Source organism: Lagopus leucura, unplaced genomic scaffold (assembly GCF_019238085.1).
Source record: "Lagopus leucura isolate 7727_CA_CO unplaced genomic scaffold, USGS_WTPT01 Super-Scaffold_100159, whole genome shotgun sequence".
NCBI lineage: Eukaryota > Metazoa > Chordata > Aves > Galliformes > Phasianidae > Lagopus > Lagopus leucura.
In genome coordinates this window covers 19,529,479-19,544,413 of record NW_024962335.1, presented here as the reverse complement: position 1 = coordinate 19,544,413, position 14,935 = coordinate 19,529,479, and the positions used below count along the sequence as shown (strand labels likewise).

The following is a 14,935-nucleotide window of genomic DNA, read 5'->3' as shown; positions in this document are numbered from 1 at the left end:
AAGCAGGGGAGAGGTGGGAAAAAAAAGAGAGAGAGAGAGAGAGGGAGGGGGGGGAGAAAAAGAGAGAGAGAGATAGAGGGAGAGAGAGAGAAAAAAAGATTGGGAAGAAAGTGGAAGAGAAGAAAGAGAGACATACAACATTTAAACAGAAACAAAAGGAATGTGTCACATGAAAGTTGAATGAAAATACATGCAGAGCTCCAAGGTCACACTAGGAAGCCAAGAGCAACAGAAGACATGCAAATGGAGAACAATATTTCTACATGACACTTCAAAGCTTTCTGAAAACAAGAGCGAGGAGGACAAATGACAAGCTAGGTAAACAGCTATACAAAGACTGGGAGCCCCAGGATATGTGTTCCACAGGCACTGAAAAATTCAAGGCAGCAGACTTTGGAAGCACGTCCAGAAATGCAAACAAACATCAAAGCCAAGATCTGAATAAATGCCGTTGTCTCCAAACAAAGTCAAAATCTGAATGGATAGAATTGTCTGCAAAGTTTGGTCAACTTCAGTTAATTTTAAGAAAGAAAAATACCCTTGCTAGAGATTTTGTATCCACAATGGAAAACTGCTGTCTCCATCCCTCCTTCATGTACTTTAGGGAAACGTGCATTTTTTATAGTCTCCCAAGACCTACTCTTAGTATTTTTATTTAAATAATCCCTTTGTTTCCTTTAAGTGAATGAAACACTGTTTTATCGATAAACTCTTCCCTCTTCTCTTTTTTATATCACGAAGACTGTTTCTTCCATTCTTCCTCAACTCAAACTAAAAGCCATCTTTTGGGGGTTTGTACAGTGATCATTAACTAAAACCTACTGACTAGAATATTGAATTGTAGTTTCTAATCAGAAGATTATTCCTGGAAAATCACACCACAGTTTCTCTTTTAATTCCAGAAATATTTTGCTTTTATACCACAACACTACATTCTTGGCTTGATCAAGCTCTCATGTTCTCTCTTTCGCATATTAACCATGATCAATAAAGGAGATTCGGGAATTGGAATTTAGCTGCCAAATCTTTAAAGGGAAGGAGATTAGGAATATAATTTACAAAGTGAAGGGCAAGGGGGAGGGGAAGGGGAGGGGAAGAAGGGAAGGAAAAGGGAAAGGGGAAGGGTCTGCTAATGTCACTGCAGAAAGATTTGTTTTCACTGGTACATTTTGCAGCCAACGGGGAAAAACAACCAAATAAATCTGCCTTTTTTTCCACAGTCCAACTATCTGCCTTGTTTCAATCCACAACTAAATGTCAGCAGTATCACCTCATTGTTAATATTCCTTGGACTTTGAAAATTGCTTCTCGATTGAAACACTTTACTGGTTTGTTACTTATCTCTATTGTAGACTTAATGCATTGTAGGATGAGAAAGAGATTATACCAGCCTTTTAACAGCCTCCATTAGAAACAAACTAGAAGAAGCATTCTATGAAGAAAAATTAGTTAACTAAATACATTTGCCAATGGTTTCCTCAGTTCAGACAAAATTTGGCACAGCATGTTGACTTGTTCCCTGATAGCTTACTACAGGAAATGGATGCTCCTTCAGTTCAAGTAACTCCACAGTAGAAGATCTCTTCCTTAATTTGATTGCATGGTCAATGTTTTATTTAATTATTTTAAAAAACTAAGAACTTTTACCTTTTCTAAAATTCTGCTAAACTTTCCCCTACACCTTGAGGAAGTCAAATTAAGAGATAAAAAACCCTCAGCAGGAAGAAATTTCAACCTTGAAGATTTGTGTAGAAACATAAGGCAATGTCTGTGCAATTATTAGGTATAAAAGCACAACAGTGGGAAAACAGAGAGGAGAAAAAAAATAAAAAATAAAATAAAATAAAATAAAATAAAATAAAATAAAATAAAATAAAAAAGCAGGTCAAACAAACAAGCTTTAACTCATTTTTTCCCCATATACAAGTGTCCTCTCTAGAATTATCTACATGTTTTGAAAGAGAACAACTAGAGTCAGGAAGATGGGCAAGTCTGACAGTCAGAAAAGAATCATTTTTCTAAAGCCCTCATGCTCACAAGTGACAGAAGTTTGGAGTTTCTGTTGCCTCTCATCTGCACTAAATATGGGTTCTTCAATTTAAAATACTGTTATTCCCCAGAAATTAAAAGGCATCCACAAAACAAACAACAAGCTCACTACCCTTTCCAAATCCCTTCTCTTCAAAACTCCCAGAACAAATAAGAATAGGATAAGAAAACAGAATCACAGTGTAAAAATTCTTAAAAATAAAATAGTTTTCCACTTATTACATTGGACTAGATAAAATTTCAAAGAACATTCCCACTGTTCTCCTATCAACACATCAAGGCTGGCAGTAACAGCTCTGAGTTACTGTGACAGAAAATAATTTTAAAAGCACTTTTCTTGCAAGTTGCTCAGGAACAGTTCTCCAACAATTGCAGAGATAGCACCAGACCTACTCACCAGCCTCAAACATCTAACATTCAGGTGACAATCTTAAGAAGAAATGTATATATATATATATATATATATATATATATATATATATATGTGTGTGTGTGTGTGTGTGTATATATATATATATATAAAGTATAAGAATTTCTGGAAGTCTTCAATGGACTGAGAGTTAAGAAGTATAAATACACATTTAATCAAAAGCTTTCTCTTGTGAAATACTACAAATCTGCATCATAGTGAATTAACTTCATAAAATCTTAAATGCCTCCTGGAGTTTAACCTTTAACATTCCATTTACTTTTTGTCACAATAGAATATTCAATTCCTCTTTCATTCCCCTTTGACACTTGTTAGAAATGTACATTCACACATATATAGATATATACACATTATTTCCAACGCATGAAGCTGAAATTATAGTAGTTACCAGATCATCTGTATTTTTCCAAAACACAGATGTGCACACATATCTTGATCAAATAAGAAGACTCAGATAGCATCAAAACACATTGCAGCATGTTCAAATGAGGTTAAACCAGAAAGAATATCGTCTTCACCACTGACATCATTATGACTGCATTTCTCTACTACTGTTCAAATTTGGATATCAAAAACCAAGCGTAGCCATGCTGCTTATAAGATCAAATTAGCAGATCAAATTATCAAGAATTTTCTTTAAAAAAGCAAAATATAAACATTTGCATTAGCTCCCATCAGCGTAGGAAGAGATACCTCAGGATTGTTCTCTACCAAATTCCAGATTTCAGAAATGAAGGAGCTGAGGTGGCTGGATGAAATCAGGCATCACTGCACACAGGCAATAGTCTGCTATTCTTCACTACTCAAGAGCAATGAGTATGCCTTATGCATTTTCCTGACAAACAGCAATTGTACATTACAGATATGTGCCTCTACTGAAGCTTAAAGCATTAGTCTCTGAAAGAGAACACCATGTGCTAAACTGAATAGGAAGATGCTGGAAGTAACCAAGGAGGCTTTGATTACATGAACAGATTGACAAACAGAAGATGACATGACACTTCTAAGGGCTGAAGACAAAGTTTGAAGAGAAGCAATGTCTTTCACTGCATGACAAAGACTGAAAACACAGACAACCTTTAAAATACCTGAAGAGGTGTGTGCCTGAGACCTTGCTGACTTTTCCAATTATATTAGTCTAATGCAAGACGTTACCTCTCTTCAAAAACACTGCTTCACTTATTTCCTGTCACCGTAACAGCTGCAACAGCAAAATACCCAAACTCAGCTCCCCAGAAAAGTGAAATCTTCACTGCATGCTTGGATGCTTGAACGAACTATGATAACTTGATAACTTCAAGTTTTTAGGCAGTACCCATCTGTATAGCAGACAGATTGTTTTGCATCACTTGAATACTTGGAAACAGCAAAGGCACTTACTATGCCTCATCTTAGCAAAAATGAAGAGCTTGTATATGAGAATTACAGCTCTACAAAAATAAAGTTAATTATTTTATTTTATTTCATAAGCATTTTCTTAAATTAAAATGTTGCTTGATACTTAAAAATAAGATTTAACTATGAAAAAGAAAGTTATTTCAGTCTTGTTTTCCTTGCATGTTCCCCATTTCCTGTTATTTTTGCTTTTCTTTGTTCATCCTTTCCACTGCTTGTGCTACCTCCATCTTATGCTATGCATTTTCCTTCTCTGACTATATTCCCCTATCTTTTCCCTAATCACTGTTTCCCTAATCCACCAATCCAATCTTCAGTAGTGTAATCTCCTTCCATTGAGCATGGAAACCAGAGGAAGAGTTACAGTTTTAGCTAATTCCGACAGGACTTTCTATTTGGCTTTCTGTACTGGAGAACGATTCCCTACAAAGTACAAATATCCCTTTCCATGCCTCCAGACCCCTCTCCTTTAGGAGTCCAAGGCAGCATGTTCCCACACTTGAAACTGCGAGATGTCCTGAGTAGTTCTTGGTTGTGGCAGTTTATTAGAGTCTTCGATGGAGACTAAAAATCAGGCTGATAAAGTTCAGAAAACAAATCATAAGAAATTTAAGGGCTAATACCATGTACATGCGGAGCCAACATAAGCCAAGAGGCGCAACACTGAGCCTTCACATACCTCTCTAAATAAATAACTAAAAGATACAAGCCTTCCTAAAAGCAAGGCAGCAGGGAATCCAGAAGGTAAAAGAACAAAAGAAAGCCAGGAAATTATTTACAGTAAAGTAGGAAGAAAGTTCAGGATATGTGATTTCTTTTATTTTTTTTTTTTAATGCACTGCAAGTTCAATACATGCAAATTCCATGACTGAATATGCTGCCTCAGACAGGCCTCCTGGCATTAGGATATGCATGCATCCAACTCACTCATTCAACAAAGGCATCGACGTTCTCCTCTTGCTCTTCTGCACCATGTTGGCTTGGTTCCTTAAGGAGATCCGAATGAGTGAGGGAGCCAACCGACAAGGTTCACCATCCACTTGCATGGGGATAGACTTGTATGTTAAAAGCGTCACCTCACGGCACTGGTGCAGCCTCTCTCCATGACCACCCACTTGGAGAGCAGCCTTGGGGGAAAAAGAAGTTAAAAGGGAAGGAGAAAGACACCTCAAAACAGACATTTCAGGCAATTTAAAAAATATAAGATGCCAACAATGAGTATTAGTCAGCATCACGTGTGTAAAGCATTCACATCAAGGACAGTGGAGACAGTGGATGTACTTTCATTCAAAAATTGAAAAGCAGGACTTAACATTTCACAAAGAAAACTGATAGGCAACAAGCAGATGAAATAGGACAGTTACCTATCATATGCATCATGTCTCATCAATTTCTATATGTCAAGTATATTTTACACACTAACACAAAATATGTATACACACACATGATCTAATGTGTTTCTTCTTAAAGGTTTTGATACATTTTGTTGGTTTGTTTTACACCAACAATAATGCAACTTTTTTTCACCTTTTAAATATTAACCCTAATTTAGTAAATCTGAGAGACAGAAAGATGATTACCCCTTCCTGAACAGAATATAGTCCCTAATGTGAATTAGAGAAATCTAAAATCCCCAGTTATGAGAGTTTACATAGCAATTCAACATCAAGACCAGACAGGCTGAAAAGAGCAAGAAGAATCTTGTTAAAACCAGTTAAATACCATGTTCAAGAATAGATTCCAAAGAAATATAACAAGGAGAGCATGGTCAGATTCTTCAAGTTTTAAGCAGACATGTTTGGACAGTAATGTATTTTTATTAATTAGCAATGTAGGAATGTGACTATTAGCTATAATATGCAAAAAAAAAAAAAATCTGAATGAACAGTTGAAATACTAGTGAAGACCTTACTCTTGCTCTTTGCATCTCATATTACTGGGAAAAAAATGATAATATGACTACTAATAATTATAAATTACTGCTCTTTCTCGGTCTCTGAGACCAAGCGCATCTGAGAGCTGTAAAGAGCAAGTCAAAATTGCACGTTCAAGGGTTACATCCACAGCATCACAATCAATGTATGTATACAGATACTCAGTTCTGAACTAAGCTTCCTCTAGGGAGAAACAGCAGCTCAAAGGGCCCTAATTCTTAAAAAAAATCAAATCTAACATCTTCAGGAGGTGAAGTGGCAAAAGTTCCTTCCACAAGATCTACAATGCTAATAGAATTTTTCCTACCTGTGGGTTAATACCCTACTTCATTAGATCAATCAAAAGAGAGGCCATAAAAGAATCTATACTCTGAACCACTTCTAAAGAAACAACCGTTGATTCAGATGGCCTTTTATTGACTTTATTTCTCCAAATATATCTTTAAGGAAAGAAACACCATTTTCAGGGGTATTAAATGAATGCAATAGATCACACAACAAATAAAGTCAAGGTTAGTGAAAATAGGCTTATTTGTATTAGCTTTAACCTAGTCCACACAAAAGAGAGCAGAAATGACTTAAGAGTAGGAACTTCAGCACAGAATCATATAATCACCATGGTTGGAAAAGACCTCCAAGATCATCCACTCCAAACATCCACCTATCACCAATATTTCTTACTAAACCATGTCCCTGAGTGCAACATTTGAATGTTTCCTGAACACCTACAAGGACAGTGACTCTACCACTGCTCTGGGCAGCCCATTCCAGTGCCTCATCGCTCTCTCAGGGAAGAAGTATTTCCTAACATCCAATCTGAACCTCCCCTGGTGCAACTTGAGGGGTAATCAAAAAAATACTTACATATTTTTTTAATCCCAAATGAAAAAGAAAAAAATAATGGTTTTAGAACAGAAGTACAGGTAGTCAAATAGAGCCATTTAAGTGGTTAAGAATCACTTTTGCCCAGTTTCACTGCACAGACATTGACTCCAAAGAACGTTAAGTCCCCATCCCTCAAAATAGGGTAGGCTAGATGTCACTTCTACAGCCTGATGATCTACAAAGTTGCAATACATTTCCTTCAGGTTTTGTATCTCTGCTGTTCCAAGACAGCTGAAAATACACTCAGTAAATGACTGCATGCTATTTAGATAAGTACTCCTTCTCTAACCTTCAAAAGCAAAAAATTTTCAAAGAATTTTGAAATTAAAAAAAAATTTATTTCATTTGTCAAAACAGCTAATTTTTAAGAGAAAAAAATACATGCTAGGGAAAATAATTTCATATAATCTTTGACATATGCTTCCAGTAGTGAATATTATTTAAAAAAATTGAATTTTAATGTCACTAATTGAAATACACAAAAGCTAAAAAGAAATAGCATTAATTATTTGACCATAGAACATTCCCACAGTAATAACATGTCTTCATACTGTTTGATTGACTGTCATAATCTTGCTGTTTAATTTGAGAGCATTTCAAAGCATTGCTAGCTATGGGTGAATTTGTAATACTTTGCAAAGATTATATTGTTATTATTAAATATCACTTCTTTATTTAAAAACTACAGTTTGTCCCTTCATTTAAAACCTAACAGCAGAGCATATTTTGGCTTCAGCTGAATACAGAGTTATGCTGTTCTTACATTAATGTGGACAAATATCACTGAGTCTGGTCACCACTTCAGGCAGGGTAGCACTTGCAGTATACTCACCAGTGAGGCCATGGTAAACCCAATGACTTCAATGTAGCCATCATCATGGCGCTGAGGTTCAAAGTCTCTGTGATCTCCAGGGTTTCCCCAGGGCATTGTGCCAGCACAATACCTACAGAAAATTTGGAAAGCAAGCTTTGAGAAAGTAATTTTCCCTGATGGGTCCTGACTATTAGCCTGACTCTCGGCCTGTTCTGATCTCCTCCAATAGAAACCTGAACAAATGTTTCAGGATTCAGTTGAAGGACAATTAATAGTTACACTGGCAAGGACTGAAGAAAGGGGGAAACTGGTCCCTAATTTCTAAGCTGGTACATCACTCACAAGTTTATTCATCATAGTTTTTGGCAGGTTCCTCTACAAGCAAGGAAATGGGAGAAATACCAAACAGGCAACAGAGCAGCAGCATTTTTTTCTCCCCCCTTGGTCTACTCTGCAGATCAGCTGTTGAGCTTCCCTGGCTCCTGCAATTTGCCTGTGTGAAAGTTTCTTATCCCCTCTGCTAGGAAGGCAAAGGGCCACAGACGCAGCCTCAGATCTCCATTTCATCTCTCCCTGCTGACTCATAAGCCCTGGTGGTATAAGAATTGCAAAAGGTTACATAGCTTGAGAAGGCAGGGAGAAATGAACAGGAACAGATGCAGCTGTTATGTCTACCTTTCCTACCATTCAAGGGTGGATGTAAAAGCGATCTAAAGAGTAACAGAAGAAGGGAGACACAAAATAGAAGCTTGTAGTGAAGGCAATGCAGGACTCCCATGTGTTTGGGATTGCACGTGGAACAAAAAGATCAGCAGTCTAATGCAGTAGACTCCAAAGGGGGGTGCAGAAGACAATCCATTGTGGTGTAGGAAGACAATATATTCCACACTATTAATAAAATTATATTTTAAGTAGTGCTATTTCATCTTTGTCACATCCTCTTTTAACTTCTATTTCTGTCTCTTTTATAAAGTGTACAATCTACTAGAACACTAACACACAAATAGATAATAAATACACATTTTCATGCTAAAAAATTTTCTTAATTACCAATAGAAGCACACAGTCAAAGGATTTTGGGGACCACTAGTCTAGAGAGCAGGAGGAAGACAATTTTTTAAAATATAAACATATTTCTATTTGGAACATCTTCTACTATATTGAGAAAAAGAACATTTCTTTCAACAGGATCTATGTTATTTTCTTGAAAAATACTGATATTTTTGTTTCTCACACTGTTTCTAGTAAAGCAGAAGACGAGGCAGCTGTGCCTGGTTTACTGTCTGGTTTGCAGGTTAGGTGCACAACATCTGGAAGCATGTTTGTTAAAACAATATTTTCTACTAGCTCTGCATCACTGGATACCCTTTTCAAAGGAAAATTTTGCTGCATCCCAGGCTCTGATCCTTTTTCGTGCTGCTAATTAGCAGTATCATAAGCAGCTAGCTCTCAGGAAGGCAGCACAGTAGCAATACACTTCCTGCACATCCACCCAACCCAGAACAAGCTGCAGGTTTGTTTTTCTTTTTTTTACTATTAGTAGTGGTAATATTACTTTCTATTTTCTCCAAGCTTCTATCTTGAGCTTACCTGGGAATGTTTAAAAACACTATACACTGGAACTTCAGCTCCTGGATCTTTGGAGTCAGGTCTGTACCATCACACTACAAAGCCAAAGTGACAGAGCACAGAGAAATTGCTGAATGGAGCCACAGACAAGAGAAGTGTTGCTGCTTTGTAACAGCTTTCCCAAGACTTTCCTTGGAATGTGTTGCAAATGTCATGCTCAAAACTGAAAAGTAACAGAGCCATTAAACTCTCACCTCGCTCTCTGCCTTTCCCCACCTCTTTTCACAATACAAAAACACAATTTCCTATACTTACCACAACTTTAACGTGCTTGGATAAATCTCTTGAGCTTCTTTGCAAAAAGTCTGAAAAGGCTGCCTAGAACAGAAACAAGAATAGGAATGGTCATCATTGCCTCCACTCTTTCCAAATTTCTTATCTCACCAGACAGCTCATTACCTAGTGCTATCCTTTTGTTAAACCTATTCTTTCCTGCTTTCAGAAAATATGACTTACGTATATATATCTATTATTTTTAAAGTTATACTTCTCCTTTTGAGAGGTTATGTCCTTTGGAACCCAATGGTATAAATGCAAATTCTTGCTCACATTTATTGCTGTGTGTCATGTGCCATGAAGGCACACGGGCATGCTGGAAGTCATCCTCCGGTAAGCCATACAGTATGCCATGTGCTATCAAATTTGTGTGTCCACTTAAACTGAACTTTAAAATAAAGTATTGTACACATCTCTTCTGAATAAAACAGCATATTCTTTTATTTGCATAATCACATACGAAAATATGGAAATAAGTCACTCCAAATAGCTGATCACTGGCTTCTACTACCCATGACCATACATCCAAGTTAAATCCTCAAAGCCAAAAAGATGCAGGCTAATACTTGGAGCATTTCTCCAGGAAACTCAGTACAAGTGTGCTGCCCAAACACTGGAAAAACTGGAACTCTTTGCTGAGAGTCTTGCGAGCCAGAAGCAGGAGGAGTAAAACGTGATTAGTGCTGTGTCTAAAGGAGCACTATAAAACAATTGGCACTCTCAAACAGGCATATGTGTGTCATTGCCAGAAAGAGGACACATGAATTTTAAATTGCAACAAGCAAAATAAATCGGCATTAGCCCCTTGTGTGAGAAAGTGAGAGAGAAAGGATATAGTAAAACATCCAAGCAAGTAACATCACATCATTCTGTAAAATGAATCACATGAACTCACCCCTGCATAAAACATTTTATTTCTAAATCGGCTGTTGAATTTCTCTGGATTTGCTTCTGTGGAAGGACACAAAGGAAAAACATGAGCACCCAAATAAACTGAGTAGATTCCACTGTACCTTCAGATTCATTCCTACAGAGCTTTTATACACATCACTCAGTAAAAATATGAACATTAACACTTTTTTTTTTTTTTTTTTTTAGTTCCTGCATCCGTGCCATTATCTGCTACCAGATTTCAAACACTGATATTCAATTCTTCTCCTTTCCTGTATAATGAAAGGAGATGGAAATATGAGCAAAAAAGTAACAATAATACAATTTGTTTATTTACCATCATTCAGACGACTTTTCTCCATACCATTTGTGAGGCTTCCAACTCCACCAACATACATTATATTTCTTTAAGAGTTATTAGAAACTCACTAAACATTAGTTCTGCTTCAAAGTATGCATTAAGGTGAAAAAACATCCTGATGCATCACAAAATGGAAATCTAGAAGGTATGCTGGAATTGACATCTCTACCCAAATATCCATGCAGTAAACTATAAAAGGTTATTTTAAATCTATTTAGAGAGATGCTTCATTTTGATTAGACTCAAAGTGACACAGAACTTTAATAGTCCAGTAGTAAGGCCCATGCAACACTTAATTATTCTCCTCATTAAAATAAATGCTTGTTAGTTTATTTTTCTTATCTTGAGCATTTCTGGTTTTCCACTGCCAACCACTAAATCTTATTATATTGCTCTGTCCATTAGATTTAAAGGACCTCAACCATCAGATATCTTCTCCCTGAGTAAATACTTATGGGTGGTGATTAAATTACCTCTTAATATTCTCTCCAATAACCTAAATGGAGTTCCTTTGATCTCCCAGCATAATGTTTCTCAGAATACAAATCATTTTTGTGCCTCCATGGGGACTGCTATCCTAGTCTGCAGCATCCAGAGATTTAAGAAACGGTCCTTCTGATACTGTATTCATTGATAGCACAGTGAATCACCTATTCTTGCTCAGTGATCCTCTAGCAAAACCATCCAAGCGCTGGCCCAGTTCTTCTGGCTAAAGCATCACACTGTTGTAAACACTTCCATATTACTTCTTCTCAAACAACCACTTGAAACAACTCATCTAGTTTTAAGTCACTACATCTCACAATATAATGCTCCACTTCAAAAGAATGAGCTACTTCATTTTCTGTGTGATTGTTTACCCACCTTTTTTATCACCCTTTTGTTGCACTGCATGGGTGAGCCTAGCATACATACAGGGTCACCTTTTCTTAATACTATTAATTTAATTGCTAAGTAAACCTCATCTTTTATTCACTTACTGAGCTGACAGCTCTTCACAGAAAGTCTCAGAACCCCATGCTACAAAGTGGGTGAGTCCTGAAGGCTCAAATAAGTGCCCATGGTTCACGTTCAGTGATGTGGAAATCCTTGATGGCAAAAGCCACCAGGGTGTTGGCTGCCACACGGATCTTGTGACAAACACTGACCTGAACAAAAGCCCCAGTTTGGAATCAGCTAAGCAAGAAGAAGCCTTTCCATGGTCAGGGACTTAGCAGTCTTTCAAGATACCAAACCGCTCCTACATCTGACATGGCAGATGAGTAGGTGTAGGGAGGAAACACTCTTTCTACTATGTGGAATAGAGCTTAAATTTGACTTGAATGCAATTTTGATTGTAGAAGTAAATCACTGACTGCATATCCAAGGCTCACTCCATCCTCAACCTTCTCAAGCTCACATCAACAAGAGACAAAGTAAAGTGCATATTCCCTGCTCTACCAGAGCATAAACATTATGAAAGGGGAAACTGTGACCTCTAGAAAGATTTTCTACCAAGAAAGCTTCCTGAAGGAGAGCTAAATGCACTGGGCTTGGAGCCAGCCCTCAAGTCTCAATCTCATTAGTCACAAGAAAAGTGCAGAGGTTGCCAGGGAAAAGGCCACATTCACACAGAGGTTCCTCTGAGACATTGCAATTACTGTTTAGTTAAAATATAACAATTGAGCAATTTCCACAGCATAAATGGCCTGATACAGTGAGAATTCAAATCAATCTAATTTATTTTGGATTCCCTTCGTGGGGGTCTAAAAGAATAGTTCTGTTTTTTTATGGTGTTGGGGAGAGAGAATGTTCATTGAATGTTTTTTGTATGCTTCTTTTTTTTTTTTTTTTTAATTAAGAACAAAAATGTGTGATTTTAATAGCCCCACATAAACTACATACATACAACTAGTTCTCTTACTGGGTCAGGTGCAATGGTCATGCTAGTGCTACAGGTTTTGCTCAAATCTTCTAGAGTTTATCTGGATTTTTATCAGTTGTAGAAGATATCATAATCTGTTCTGCTTTACTTGATTCCACATGAAACACAATAAAACCCATGCATCAGCAACAAAAATATAAGCTTTTATCTCCTAAAACATTGAGAAGTGACTTTCTATCTTTTAGCATTTGAGTTGATAGGAAACACCAACAGAATGACTTGTAAGAGCAGACATTTATACTACAAAAAGCTCTCCTAGCCACATACCCACTCAGACAGACAGCTTGCACTGCCAAGTATTTTTTCACCAATGTAAATTTTTAAAACACTGGCATCTCTGGAATAATATTCATTCTTTATAGGGTACCATAACTTCATTACTAAGTAATGCCTCCATTAAGTGAGAAAGTAGCCAAGCACAGTGTATTCACAGTCACATTAGCAATGCATGGCAATATACATTCATAAAAAAATAAATGCATACAGCTGTCATCATTTCATTTCTACACCCTTTTGTGGCCCCTCGTTATTATTCTTGAAGCTTGAAGCAGTCTTAAACATTATAAAATATGCATTAGCTCATTCCATCATGCACTCTGCTCTTTATTTAATATGGCATTCAGGTGCCATCTTTTCATTTTGCGATGACACTTTGATAATATGAAAATGAAGATAAGGGAGGCTGCCATTCAGAAGAAAAGCATTCTTATGAAGCTGAAATGACCAAAAAGTGAACACAAGCAATTGGAGAAGGTCTGTTTACACAGGCATGCTTGCCTAAACCACACAAATCTTCACAGTTCACATCACTCCAAAGTCACACTTGGGTTGAGTGGTATAACTGCCATCAGCAAGGGGACAAGCAGGATGCTTCAACAGCTCAAATTGCTGACAGTTTGTGGACTTCATTAAAGCCTTTCATTTCCAGAGATACGTTCTGGGTCTGTACCAAGTCCAATGACATTATGTTATATTCATCCATAGGAAACAGCCATTCGGTTTGAGAACGCAGTTATCCTTCTGCAACTCTGCTTCTCTCACAGCCCCACAGATCTTCTCCTCCCTCCACTTTCACACTGTTGGGAAAACTTGCACCTGAATTACATTTGTTCTTTCCGCTCTTGCACTGACACTTGTGCCAGTAAATCTCCTTTATGTTTGTACTAGGTTTCACTTCAGAAGGTCAAAAACTTTGAAAAGCTCCCATTTTAGTTCTTTTCTTCCAGTGGATTCCATTTTTTCTTGTATTTTCTTTTTCTTTTTGAAATTACCAAATCTCTTGGAAATTCACTATAAAACTGATACAATTGCTTTCTTCCTACTTGTGGTTTGTGTGTTCTAGCAATCTTCCTGAATTATAAGAATTCAGAAAAGGGCATTAAATCCAAATCTATTTGTAATTTATAAAATAATTACCCAAGGCTAAGGAAGTAAAACACTCCTCTTACCTCTGGATTCATGGAACTCCAGTGTAACATGTGCATCAAACCCAAGGCTGAAGTAATTATTGAAGACATTGAGCGGAAGCTATAATTAGATAATAGAAAGACATGTAAAAGCAGCACAGATTAAATATTCCGTGCCCCACCAGGAATTAACTATTTTAAATTTGGCACCTCCTGAAAGCCTAAAAAGAAAATGGGAAGTGTATGTAAGAAGTTGTTCTTCTAAGAAGGCTAGTAATAGCTTGTGGGAGATGCTCCATACAAAAGATAGAGAATGCAAACACATTTACTGAGCTTTATGATCGTAGAAGTATCTTTGCAAACGTATTATAAAGTTCCTCATTTACTTTCTCATTGAGATTTTCCAGAGCATTTCTCCACTTAACATGTCAATATATAGGTTTTCCTAATTGCTTGGCACTTCAAGCTCAGCATGATGAATAAAACTCAAGCTGTGTTTTTCTTGCTTAATATATAACCAGGAGCAATGCAAGTGCCAGACAAGAAGCCCTAATTTTATTGAGGATGCATGAGATAGCAAAGCACACATCTGGCCTCTTCATCATTATACTGGCCCAGCAGAGCTGTACAGAGAGAAGAGCAGCATCCAATAAATAAGCTGGAAATTCTAACTGAAAAGAGGAAATTGGTGCATAGAAATATAATATATTTTTTTTAAATGTCAGTGACAGATTCAACATCACCTGCCCTATATGACTTATCAACGTATATGTGATCCCTTCACACAGATTTTCCCAATCTTAAACTCTCAAGAGAGATGATCTCACTAATGGAGACTCACAGACAAAGACGTTAAATCCAAAGATACACTATTCTTAGCTGTAAAGAAGGGAACAGTTAGTATTTACCAGCAGAATCTTAAGTAATATTTAAATTATCTG

At 36.9% G+C, this 14,935-nt stretch overlaps 1 protein-coding gene across 2 annotated transcripts in view; it reads right to left on the bottom strand.

The window, feature by feature from the left end:
- Nucleotides 1-14,935, bottom strand: part of DGKI (diacylglycerol kinase iota) — a 106,334-nt gene that overhangs the window by 74,336 nt on the left and 17,063 nt on the right. For both annotated transcript variants that reach the window (XM_042889875.1, XM_042889876.1), the window contains exons 8-13: nt 14,037-14,115; nt 10,308-10,363; nt 9,392-9,454; nt 9,098-9,171; nt 7,526-7,637; nt 4,802-5,001 (exon numbers count right to left, since the gene is read on the bottom strand). In XM_042889875.1, the coding sequence (XP_042745809.1) occupies nt 4,802-5,001; nt 7,526-7,637; nt 9,098-9,171; nt 9,392-9,454; nt 10,308-10,363; nt 14,037-14,115 (584 nt within the window). The remainder of the gene's footprint in view (nt 1-4,801; nt 5,002-7,525; nt 7,638-9,097; nt 9,172-9,391; nt 9,455-10,307; nt 10,364-14,036; nt 14,116-14,935) is intronic.